The sequence below is a fragment of the Dendrobates tinctorius genome, unplaced genomic scaffold (assembly GCF_039654945.1).
Source record: "Dendrobates tinctorius isolate UK_male_01 unplaced genomic scaffold, ASM3965494v1 ptg000201l, whole genome shotgun sequence".
In the NCBI taxonomy this organism is placed as follows: Eukaryota; Metazoa; Chordata; class Amphibia; order Anura; family Dendrobatidae; genus Dendrobates; species Dendrobates tinctorius.
This window is the reverse complement of record NW_027361868.1, coordinates 9,326,587-9,339,031: the sequence shown is the minus strand read 5'-3', so window position 1 is coordinate 9,339,031 and position 12,445 is coordinate 9,326,587. Positions and strand designations below refer to the sequence as shown.

The following is a 12,445-nucleotide window of genomic DNA, read 5'->3' as shown; positions in this document are numbered from 1 at the left end:
TCGGAATAAAAAGCGATCAAAAAATGTCACGTGCCCGAAAATGGTACCAATAAAAACGTCAACTCGTCCCGCAAAAAATAAGACCTCACATGACTCGGTGGGTCAAAATACGGAAAAATTATAGCTCTCAATATGTGGTGATGCAAAAACTACTTTTACAATAAAAAGCGTCTTTTAGCGTGCGACAGCCGACAAACATAAAAACCGCCATAAATAGTAAATCAAACCCCCCGTTATCACCCCCTTAGTTAGGGAAAAATAATAAAACTAAAAGAAAATGTATTTATTTCCATTTTCCCGCTAGGGTTAGGGTTAGGGTAGGGTTAGGGCTAGGGCTAGGGTTAGGGTTAGGGCTAGGGCTCAGATTAGGGTTAGGGGTGTGTTGAGGTTAGGGTTGGAGTTATAATTGGGGGGTTTCCACTGTTTGGGCACATCAGGTGCTCTCCAAAGGCAACATGGCGTCTGATCTCAGTTCCAGCCAATTCTGCGTTGAAAAAGTCAAATGGTGCTCCTTCCCTTCCAAGCTCTGCCATGCGCCCAAACAGTGTTTTACCCCCACATGTAGGGTATCAGCCTACTCAGGACAAATTACAAAACAACTTTTGGGGTCCAATTTCTCCTGTTACCCTTAGGAAAATAAAAAATTGGGGGCAAAAATATAATTTTGCGGAAAAAAATGTTTTTTTTATTTTCACGCCCAGGCGTTATAAACTTCTGTGAAGCACTTGGGGGTTCAAAGTGCTCTCCACACATCTAGATAAGCTCCGTGGGGGGTCTAGTTTCCAAAATGGGATCACTTGTGGGGAGTTTCAATAGTTTAGGTACATCAGGGGCTCTCCAAACGCACATGACACCCGCAGACCAATCCATCAAAGTCTGCATTCCAAAACGTCACTACTTCCCTTCCGAGCCCCGACGTGTGCCCATACAGTAGTTTTCTCCCACATATGAGGTATCAGCGTACTCAGGACAAATTGGACAACAACTTTTGGGGTCCAATTTCTCCTGGTACCCTTGGGAAAATAAAAAAATTGGGGACTAATTGATCATGTTTGTGGAAAAAATACGATTTTTTTATTTTCATGCCTGGGCATTATAAACTTCTGTGAAGCCCTTGGGGGTTCAAAGTGCTCACCACACATCTAGATAAGTTCCTCAGGGGGTCTAGTTTCCAAAATGGGATCATTTGTGGGGGGTTTTCACTGTTTAGGTACATTAGGGGCTCTCCAAAGGCAACATGACACCCACAGACCATTCCATCAAAGTCTGCATTCCAAAACGTCACTACTTCCCTTCTAAGCCCTGACGTGTGTCCATACAGTAGTTTTCTCCCACATATGGGGTGTCAGCGTACTCAGGACAAATTGGACAACAACTTTTGGGGTCCAATTTCTCCTGTTACCCTTGGGAAAATAAAAAAATGGGGACTAAAAGATGATGTTTGTGGAAAAAATACGATTTTTTTATTTTCACGCCCGGACGTTATAAACTTCAGTGAAGCACTGGGGGGTTCAAAGTGCTCACCACACATCTAGATAAGTTCCATGGGGGGTCTAGTTTCCAAAATGGTGTCATTTGTGGGGGGTTTCTACTGTTTTGGTACATCAGGGGCTTTCCTAACGCGACATGGTGTCCGATCTCAATTCCAGCCAAAAACGTCAAATGGCGCTGCTTCCCTTCCGAGCTCTGCCATGCGCCCAAATAGTGGTTTACACCCACATGTGGGGTATCAGCGTACTCAAGATAAATTGCACAATATCTTTTATGGTCCTGTTACTTTTGGAAAAATAAGAATTGAGGGTGAAAAGATCATTTTTGTGGAAAAAATATGATTTTTTAATTGTACTGCTGTACGTTATAAACTTCAGTGAAGCACTGGGGGGTTCAAAGTGCTCACCACACATCTAGATAAGTTCCTTGGGGGGTCTAGTTTCCAAAATGGTGTCATTTGTGGGGGGTTTCTAGTGTTTTGGTACATCAGGGGTTTTCCAATCGCGACATGGTGTCCGATCTCAATTCTAGCCAAAAACGTCAAATGGCGCTGCTTCCCTTCCGAGCTCTGCTATGCGCCCAAATAGTCATTTACACCCACATATGGGGTATCAGCGTACTCAGGACAAATTGCACAATAACTTTTAAGGTCCTGTTACCCTTGGAAAAATAAAAATTGGGGGTGAAAAGATCATTTTTGTGGAAAAAATATGATTTTTTAATTGTACCGCTGTACGTTATAAACTTCTGTGAAGCCCTTGTGGGTTCAAAGTTCTCACCACATATCTAGATAAGTTCCTTGGGGGGTCTAGTTTCCAAAATGGGGTCACTTGGGGGGTTTCCACTGTTTAGGTACATCAGGGGCTCTCCAAACGCGGCATGGCGTCCGATCTGAATTCCAGCCAATTTTGCATTGAAAAAGTCAAACGGCGCTCCTTCCCTACTGAGGTCTGCCATGCGCCGAATCAGTGGTTCCCCCCCACATATCAGGTATCAGCGTACTCAGGACAAATTGCACAATAACTTTTGCAGTCCAATTTCTCCTGTTACCCTTGGTAAAATAAAGAAAATTGAACCTGAAGTATTTTTTTTGTGAAAAAAAGTTAAATGTTCATTTTTTTTTTTAATATTCAAAAAATTCCTGTGACGCACCTAAAGGGTTAATAAACTTCTTGAATGTGGTTTTAAGCACCTTAAGGGGTGCATTTTTTAGAATGGTGTCACTTTTGGGTATTTTCTATCATATAGACCCCTCAAAGTGGCTTCAAATGTGAAGTAGTCCCTAAAAATAAAATGGTGTTGCAAAAATGAGAAATCGCTGGTCAATTTTTAACCCTTATAACTTCCTAACAAAAAAAAATTTTGGTTCCAAAATTGTGCTCATGTAAAGTAAACATTTGGGAAATGTTATGTATTAAGTTTTTTGTGTGCCGTATCGCTGTGATTTAAGGGCATAAAAATTCAAAGTTGGAAAATTGCGAAATTTTCAAAATTTTCGCCAAATTTCCGTTTTTTTCACAAATAAACGCAAGTTATTTGAATGCAATTTTACCACTAACATGAAGTACAATATGTCACGAGAAAACAATGTCAGAATCACCGGGATCCATGGAAGCGTTCCAGAGTTATGACCTCATAAAGGGACAGTGGTCAGAATTGTAAAAATTGGCCCGGTAGTTAACGTGCAAACCACCCTTGGTAGTGAAGGGGTTAAAGGTACCATCCTCTAGACCCTGGATAAGTGGGCGTCTCCACGTCACATGTACCAGCACCCGGTGAGCTGCTCCTCCACAATCGAGCTCTCTCCATCCCCTGACATGCTGGCCCTGTACTGCCAAGAAATAGACCCATTGATTTGGTGCGGCCAGTCCTCCCTCTTTCTTTCCTTTTTGCAGAGTTCCAAATTTAATCCGTGCCTGCTTCTTGCCCCATATCAAGGATCTGAAGATAGAATCAATGCCCCGAAACCGTTTTTTTGGCAGCCATATCGGCGAATTGTGCAAAACGTACATTAGTTGTGGCATAAGGACCATCTTAATCAGGTTAGTTCTACCCGTTACCGTTAAAGCCAATTTGCACCATGCACCTATTTTCCCTTTAAATTTCTCTAGCAGAGGAACCAAATTCAGACCCGTGAATCGGGACAGTGGAAGAGCTACCCATATCCCTAGGTATTTAAACTGTGAAACTAGCTGGAGTTGTTTCCCCCTCTCATCTATCTCCTCCGCTTCTATTGCTCTATCCACAGCCATGACATAAGACTTGTGCCAATTTATCTCCAGTCCTGAAATGCTCCCAAATTGTTTAATTACATCCATCGCGCACCCCAGTGTCTCTCCTGCACTATCCAAAAACAACAGGATGTCGTCGACATACAATGATATCTTTTCTTCCAGCTTCCCAAATTTAAATCTGACCACTCCCCTCTCAGCTCTGATCTTGGCCGCCAGGGGCTCCACTGCCACCGCGAACAATAGCGGGGACAGCGGACACCCCTGCCTTGTGCCCCTATGCAAGTCAAACATCCCGGACTGTTCTCCATTCACCTTAACTACCGCCTTTGGGGATGAGTACAATAACTTCACCCAGGCCATGAACGCGGGGCCGAATTCCATCAGCTCCATGATTTTCCATAAGTATTGCCATTCCACGCTATCAAATGCTTTCCTAGCGTCCAATGACATCACTATTCTCCTGTCACCATTATCAGCAGGCAGTTGCATATTAAGAAATAATCTTCTTAAGTTAACAGCCGTGGAGCGGTTAGGCATAAAGCCCGACTGGTCCTCGTGTATAATGGTATGCGCAACCCCGGTGAGCCGGGTGGCCAGGATCTTAGCGAGTATTTTGACATCCGTTGTCAACAACGAAATGGGCCTGTACGACTCCGCATCCATGGGATCTTTTCCCTCCTTCGGCAGAACTACTATCACCGCTTCCTCCATTGATCTCGGCAGTGCCCCCGTCACTAAAGCCTCATCAAGCACAGATTTCAATTTCGGAGCCAGCAGTTCCACTAACTCCCTGTACACCTCCCCAGGTAGACCATCAGCTCCCGGTGATTTGTTATTAGGCACATTCACACTCACAGGTTCTTCCAACCTCAACCTATCTTCCTCAGACAATTTAGGTAGTGAAATACCTTCCAAAAATTTCTCCACATCCCCCTCTGTGTCCCGTGCTCTCGAAGTGTACAGTGCCATGTAATATGCCTTGAAGACCTCCAGTATGTCCTTTGTGTCTGTCAGAGTCGCCCCTGTTTGATCTCTCAGTTTATACACCCTGTAAGACTCCCTTTGTGCCACAGATATCACCGCCAACAAGTGACCTACTCTCTCTCCTTCTTCAAAGAATTGGGCTTGCTGAAATGCCCTTTTCCTCTCAGCTTGCATCATGTGCAGTTTATCAACTGCCTCCTGAGCCAATTTTAGTCTATTGTGAGCTTCACTCGTTGGCGCCAAAATCATGTCTGCCTCCGCTCTTGTCAGGTCATCCTTTATTTGTTGATCTGCCAATTTAGTTTTGGTCTTACACCTCGCAATCTCACTTATAAAAAGTCCCCTCGTAAATACCTTCATGGCATTCCATACCGTTGTGGCCTCAGTACTCCCTTCGTTCATTTGGAAGAAGTGCTCTAGCTCTTTGGTTATGCCACCCATGTCCACCACTTTAAGCCATGTCGGGTGAAGACGCCAACCTCCCCTCTGACCCTGAGCAGATCTCACCAGAAGCGTGACCACCATAGGACCATGATCCGAGAGAGTCCTCTGTAGGTATTCCACCTCCCCCACCATCCCGTCCATAGCGGTATCCCCCAAAGCCAGGTCTATCCTCGACAGTGTTCCATGTGTTGCCGAATGACATGAAAAAGCCCTCTTACCCTCATTTCGTACTCTCCACAGACCTACCAGCCCAAGTTCCCCTACATACTTGCCAAAGGCAGTCATCCTGTCCTGTCCAGCTTCCGTACCTGCCGGTCGTACTTTATCCCAATAATCATTCATTGTGTTGTTAACATCTCCCATAATCAAGAATGGAGTCTCCCCCCATCTGCCCGTCAGTTCCAGTACTGCTTGTAGTTTCTTTTTAGAGTAAGGTGGAGGGATATATAAAGCCACTAAAATCATTTTGTGTCCGAACAATCTGCAAGCAATCCATACATACTGCCCTTCACCGTCTACATGCACTTCCAGCTCTTCATAATGTGTGTTTTTGTGTATTAGGACTGACACCCCCCTGGAGTACGAGGAATAAGTAGAATGATATGTCTTTAGCATCCAGGCTCTTGACAACCAGTGCATAGTGTCTCTAGTGAGATATGTCTCCTGCAAGCACGCGATCATAGGTTCACAGGATTTGATATGATTCAGAACAGCCGCCTCTTAACCTTATCAGATATACCACGTACATTCCAACTTAACATCCGAACAGTACGGTTACTCATTGTGCATTAGAAAGAACAATCCATCATCATCAAGTAACATCATTACATTGTGGTCCCAATCATACCCGGTCAAACAGCATGAAAACCCCCATCTCCCTACAAATCCGCCCCACCGACCTCCCCCCATCCCTCTCCGCTTCCCCTCCACCCACCCTTCCCCTTTTGCAGTTGTCACTCTCTCCCCAACGTGAGAGTGGGAGCTCAAAGAACCTGAGCAACTTCTCAGTATTCCGCACTTCAACATGCGTCGTGTCCTCCTCCATCATTGGCAGCCTCTCCGCCATATTGTCAACAGTATGCATAGTCCCGAACCATTAATCAAACAATTAACCATAATACGTAGATCCCAGTGGGGAGTTCTCCCCCTCCTCTGCACTCCTATTTCGCAGAGTAAAGCAGCGCCACAACCCTGTCCAGTGATCAGTCTAGCAGGGTCATGTGGTCATATTGCCATTATCTTCTCTCAATTTGCTCCGGTTGCGCTCCAACCACGAAGCAGCCTCAACCGGTGACGGGGAAAAAATGATCTTTCCAAAAGCTTCCACTCTTAATTTAGCAGGATAAATTGTAGAGTATTTCAAATGCAAAGAGCGGAGCTGTTTCTTCACTTCGCCATACCGCAGTCGCAACTTTTGCACCTCGGCTGAGTAATCCGGGCATATTTCGATTTGTTTGCCCTCCAGGTTAAGATCTGTCAACTTTGCAGCCTTTCGTAAGATAGTGTCCCTGTCTCTGCAATTCAGGATTCTGGCTAGCATCGTGCGAGGTCCATCTCCCGGCACTGGGGGTCTCATGGGTACGCGATGGGCACGCTCCACCGCAAACACTCTCGACAAGTTATCAGCACCAAACTTGTCCAGCAGCCAGGTTTCAATAAAGGTTGTGGGGTCAGCACCCTCAGCTCTCTCAGGGATGCCCACAATGCGCAAATTGTTCCTACGTGACCGGTTTTCCAGGTCATCATTTTTATTGGCTACTACCGTGATCCTCTGAGTGTGCTGTTGTTGTGTCTTTTGCACTGAGGTTAAGTGATCTTCTGTTACACCAACTCTGTCCTCCACCTCAGTTAATCTGGCTGTAACTTTCTGCATAGATGTTTTTATGCCTCCCATTTCTTCTTTCAAGCAATTCACTTGCTTTGTTAGAGCAGTTAAGGCAGTCTTGCAGTATAAGACAGCTTGGAATACATCCCGCAGGGTGGGCTCTGCTACATCTGCACTTTCAGCTAACTGCACAGTGTCACCATCCCCCTCTTCCTTCTGCTCCAGCTCTGCATTCAGCACAGGCATCTCCTCATCGTCTTCCTCCTCATCTCTGTGCTTCTCACTCCCTCCATTTCCTTCTTCATCTGTCTCTATGCCCCTCACATACCTGTTCAGCTGGGCTGAGACTTCCAGCCTCTGTGCAAAGGCTGTGTTTCTTCTTCCCGCCTCCTCCTCTCTCTCAGCACCATCTTGGACTGAGGCACTGCTGCAGGCTCTGACATCTTTCTGCCTTTTTCGGCCCATGTCTGTCTCTCTGAGTCTGGCAGAAGCTCACCCCTGACTCCTGGGACCTTCAGACATCTGATCCTGGTAAAGGAATTAGCTTGTTCGGGCTCTGTGCAGGATAATTGAGGCTAATGGTGGCAGAGAAGCACAGCCACCCGACTTCTCACATGAAGAGCTAGGCCCCGCCCCACAAAAGTGTTCCTAGGTGGGGATCAGACTCTGGACACCCAGACCAATCACACCGCGTTGTATATGTGCCTGACATTACAGTACCATTCACTACACGGAACTGCATTACCAGGCAGAGCGCCAAGTCTCTACTAATGCGATACTGAGGGACATCAATATTACAGACCAAGAAAAACCCTACAGAAAATGATATGCGCACATCCGTGTACCTGCTTGGGAATGTCTACCAAGGATGACGCAGCAAGCAGGGTGAAGGTGTGCAGTGTGACGATCACCATCTTCGTTGAGGGGTACGAGGTGACGAGCTGCTGCAGAAGTTGGCGGCTATTAGAAGCTAAAATGGCATCGTGATGCATGTGCTGGAGAATGGGAATCAGTTTAAGCTTTAGGTCGACCGGCGTGGCCAAGCCTATAATAAAGAAAGGAAACAGCATTAAGAATGTAGAAAGTCACAAGTATTGTTTTCATGTACAGAGCGCTAAACATGTCAGAAAAAAAAAAAATCTCACCTTGGATCATTTCTCCAATTTTGTTACAGATTCCCGCAGCAAAATCTCTGATGGAACAGAACAAAAAATGATAAAATGACAAGCAACTTAATGTAAATTGAAGGGGTTGTCAGATGAAAACAAATTATCACCTATCCAAATGAATGGTGATAACTTATTGTTTAGTGGGGGTTCTAACGTAGGGAACATGGCACTTTTATTCCTATTTTAGAATGGAGTGACAGGTTGAATGCCCGACGGCCGCTCCATTCATTCTCTAAGGGACTGCTGGAAAAAGGCGAGTGCAGCACTCAAGAGCCCTTTTGGGAATGAATAGAGCAGAGATCGGTTATGTGCACTGCTGCTCCATCCATTCTAAAAGGCGCGCTGAAGATCAGCCGAGCACTGCGTTTGGCAATCTCTGGCGCTCCCATTAAGAATAAATGGAGCGTCAATGCACATTATCGATCTCCGCTCCATTCATTCCCTATAGGGCGTCTGAGCGCTGCACTCGCCTTTTTCCAGCAGCGCCTTAGTGAATAAAAAGAGCTGTAGCGAGCATTATCGATCTCTGCTCCATTCAGTATTGGAGGGGGCCATAGTGGTTGGACCACCAGCAATTGGAAGGATATCCCCTATCTCGTGGATAAGGGGTAACTTTTAAATTTGAGAACACCCCTTTAAGCTTAACCCATACTAGATTGTTGTATGCAGGCTGTGTATGCAAAGTATTAGACAGACATAGAAATGACACATGTTCCAAAGATCACTTGCGGAAGGAGTACTCCTCTCTATAAACGCATGCTGCGACAACAAGCGCAGTTATTATACATAAACTTTTTTTTTTCCGCTTTTTTTTTTTAAATTTATTCATAGACCCAGTTTTCTTGACAGCAAACAGACTGCACTTAAGTGCCAGAGACCTACTTTGACTGTGCAGAAAAATGAGATGCAGCAAATATGGCGGCCTCCACCTCCACATTGTCATGAGAATCCAGGCTTTGCCGTATACTGTGGTGGGCATTTTTTCTATCGGGAATTATGGATGCCATGCTGCCCAACATTCTACAAAAGACAAAAATGGTAAATGGTCTTGTGATTGAAGGGTACATTCGCTGCTCCAGTGTAACACCTTATGCACGAAGATGGCCGACCACTTACCGGAGAGTAATAGCCCGAGCTACGGGGTCATTACTGTGTATAACAGAGAAGATCCTCTTCACAAATTCGTCCACATTCAGGATCTTTTCTAGGTGCTTCTCACTCTGTTGGGTCACCTTCAGCACACAAAGCCGGAGGAAATTATTGCTGAAAGGAAAGACAATTCCCCTTAGGACAGAACTGAGACATCCAAGCAGCAAGGAAATTACTAGTAATATTAATCTAACTTTTACAATGCAACTTTTTTTCTACTTTTCCATTTATGTCGCCGTTTGATGACCCGTTTGTTTGCAGGTTGAGCTGCAACTTTTAATGACACCATTCATTTTTCCATGCACTAGAAAATAGGAATAAAAATTTCCAAGTACAGAAAAACGGTGAATAAAAAGGGATTGAACCATTTTTTTTTTTTTTTATTTGGTATGCCCGACATTCATTGAAAGATAAAAATGACTGGGAGACAGGATTCTTCAGGTGATCACGATTATAATGACACCAAGCTTAAATGGATTTTTTTTTGGGTGGTGAAAATAAAAAAAAAAAAAATGTAAAAGGAAAAAAAAATTGGGTTGTGTCGCCATTTTCTGAGACCCATAACTTTTTTTATTGCTAGGACCTCTTCTGTGACCCCTTTACCTTCAGACAATGTCCTCTGTACATGTTTATTCCCTATTGTCCTCTAGATTTCACGTTCAGCCACCTACCCAACTCTGAAGACATCGGCCAGCTTGAGAAATGCAGAGTTAATCAGGATTGGGAACGGATATTTTTGAAACAGTCTAGGAAAACGGACAACGGCTTCACATTGTTCCCCGAGCTTGCCAGATCTCAATCCTGGGTACAAACAAAGGAACATTATGACCCAGAGTAAAGCAATGATTGATATATAAAAAACATGCATAAACCACATGAGCAAACTGGAGGGATAATGCCCCGTCCCCGAGGACCATGGGGCCGAGATGTTCCTGCTTTATCCTCAGTGCACTGACACGCCCCTAATGCACTTCCAGGCTAATTTGCCTGTGGCTTCAGAGCTTGATTTCTCAGCACTGGCACATCGGATCACTACAGGACAGGTATCACTTTTATCGTTGTACCAGGACCTATACAGCCGGATGGCTAGATCCAGTTCTGTTGCGGTCTGGACAGCTCAAACGCTTTGGACGCAGCACACGTCAAAAGCGCTGCCGGCTCCTGAACGCCGGTGATTCCGCGTGTGGTCATTGAACCGTACGGAATCACCGCATCCTATACATTGTAAGGGTGACTTTATCTTGTGGAGGCTCGCATCTCCGCTACATAGACATGCTGCGGTCTGGAAAGACGCGCCACATGTCCGGATACACAGGGAAGCCACGGGCGTCCATGCACGCATAGTGGAGATGGGATTTCACGATATACCCTCCACTACGCTGTAACATCTGGACCCTGCGGATGTACGGAAGCGTCCACCGACCATGGGAACATAGCCTTACTGGCTGCTGGGACTGGTGCACAGTCATGTCTTAATTCCCTATAGCAACCAATCACACTGGAGCTTTCATTTAACCGCATGTCATAAAGTGAAAGCACTGATCCGATTGGCTGCAGTGTGCCACCAGCCAATGGCAGCACCTCCTGCCTTATTCCCTCCTCCCTACCTTTATCTAACTCCATAAGAGCCGAGTTGGCATCCAATTCCTGTTCTCCGTAACCAGCATCGGCTAGAAACGACCTAGCAGCGCTCCCTCCGGCCGCCATGTTGATTCACTCCACCACCAAAATAAAAAATCGTAAACCAGTGCAACTGTACGGAACCACTAGCAGGCAGCCATGACACCTTCTCGTGCGCTTGCGCAAAACGTATCTCTACGTAACAACGTAAGCTGTGATTGGCCGATTTTTTTTCTTTTCCGGTAGGCGTTGCGTCGCTCAGGGATTGGATGTTGCCCCGACCAATGAGGAGCGGAGATTGGCTTTCGCGGGAGATTGCATTTTTGGATTTCGCGGGAGTTGAGCATTTGCGCTCAGCTGTTGGAGGAGGAGGCTGGATACCGGCGTTGTGCTCACCGCTCTCGGTACACTCGGGTTCCTTCTCGCTTTCTGGTCATGTCGTTATTCAAGAGTGTGGTGTACAGGCCTCGCTGGAGTCATAAGGGTGAGTGAGCAACGTGAGGGGAAGGCTTGTGGCCTGCGGCGTTTACCGGCCATTACCTGGGGAAGGCTGCGATGCCGCCATTTTTTTTTGTACCTACCTTCCCCATAGCCATGCGTCTTGCTGGAGGAGGTGCAGTGTGAATGGTTCCATTAATGTGACCGTGTACTGGAAAAAAAACGGCTACAAATAGGAGCAACATGACGTGTTTGTGGCCCCTGTGTGAGAACAGTATAGGGGCCCCTGTAGACCATCAGTGCGCCACCTCTCTGCTTGGAGATGGTCTTGGGCCCCTGAAAATTACACCTGAAGGGTTAATAAACTACCCAGCAGCAGTTTTTAATATGTGGAGGCAGCGTCGGACTGGAGCACCTTGGGCCCACCAGAGAAAATCATTCTTGGGGCCCACTATGTAGCTACACAGAGATAAATACAAGACCACCAACTGTGCGGCAAAATGTGCTAATATCAGGGTATAATATAAGGTAGTACACGTCTTAATTATGTAGCAGGGGTTGGGGTAGAATCATAGAGGGGTAGCCCCCTCATAACTATAATGTAGCCTCTCTCATAGACTATAATGTATGCTCCCTCATAGAATATAATGTAGCCTCTCTCAGACTATAATGTAGTCTCCCTCATAGAATATAATGTAGCCCTCATAAAATAATGTAGCCCCCCTCATAAAATTTAATGCAGCTCCCTCTCATAGGGTATAATGCAGCACCCCACAAAATATAATGCAACCCCCTCATAAGGTATAACACAGTCCCCACCATAGAATATAATGTAGCACCCTTATAGGGCATAATGCAGCCTCCCCATAGAGTATACTGTAGCCCCCTAATAGGGCATAATGCTGCCCCCTCATATAGTATGTAGTCCCCTGAGAGAATAATGCAGCCCCCTCATATAGTATAATGTAGTCCCCTGAGAATAATAGTCCCCATCAGAATATAATGCAGCCCCTCTCCACCCCCATCATTGTCCTCGTCACCACCTCCATCATTGCCTTCTCCCCCACCACCCCTATCATTCTCCACCACCA

The 12,445-nt window shown here is 45.7% G+C and overlaps 2 protein-coding genes across 2 annotated transcripts in view; one reads left to right on the top strand and one right to left on the bottom strand.

Moving 5' to 3' along the window:
• Positions 1 to 11,125, bottom strand: part of INTS7 (integrator complex subunit 7) — a 60,429-nt gene extending 49,304 nt beyond the window's left edge. The window contains exons 1-6 of the mRNA XM_073553391.1: positions 10,904 to 11,125; positions 9,968 to 10,097; positions 9,264 to 9,410; positions 9,030 to 9,167; positions 8,124 to 8,170; positions 7,824 to 8,023 (exon numbers count right to left, since the gene is read on the bottom strand). Coding sequence (XP_073409492.1) covers positions 7,824 to 8,023; positions 8,124 to 8,170; positions 9,030 to 9,167; positions 9,264 to 9,410; positions 9,968 to 10,097; positions 10,904 to 11,003 — 762 coding nt within the window. The 5' untranslated portion in view covers positions 11,004 to 11,125. The remainder of the gene's footprint in view (positions 1 to 7,823; positions 8,024 to 8,123; positions 8,171 to 9,029; positions 9,168 to 9,263; positions 9,411 to 9,967; positions 10,098 to 10,903) is intronic.
• Positions 11,126 to 11,201: 76 nt separating this feature from the next.
• Positions 11,202 to 12,445, top strand: part of DTL (denticleless E3 ubiquitin protein ligase homolog) — a 32,792-nt gene continuing 31,548 nt past the window's right edge. The window contains exon 1 of the mRNA XM_073553392.1: positions 11,202 to 11,400. Within this exon, the coding sequence (XP_073409493.1) occupies positions 11,352 to 11,400 (49 nt within the window). The 5' untranslated portion in view covers positions 11,202 to 11,351. The remainder of the gene's footprint in view (positions 11,401 to 12,445) is intronic.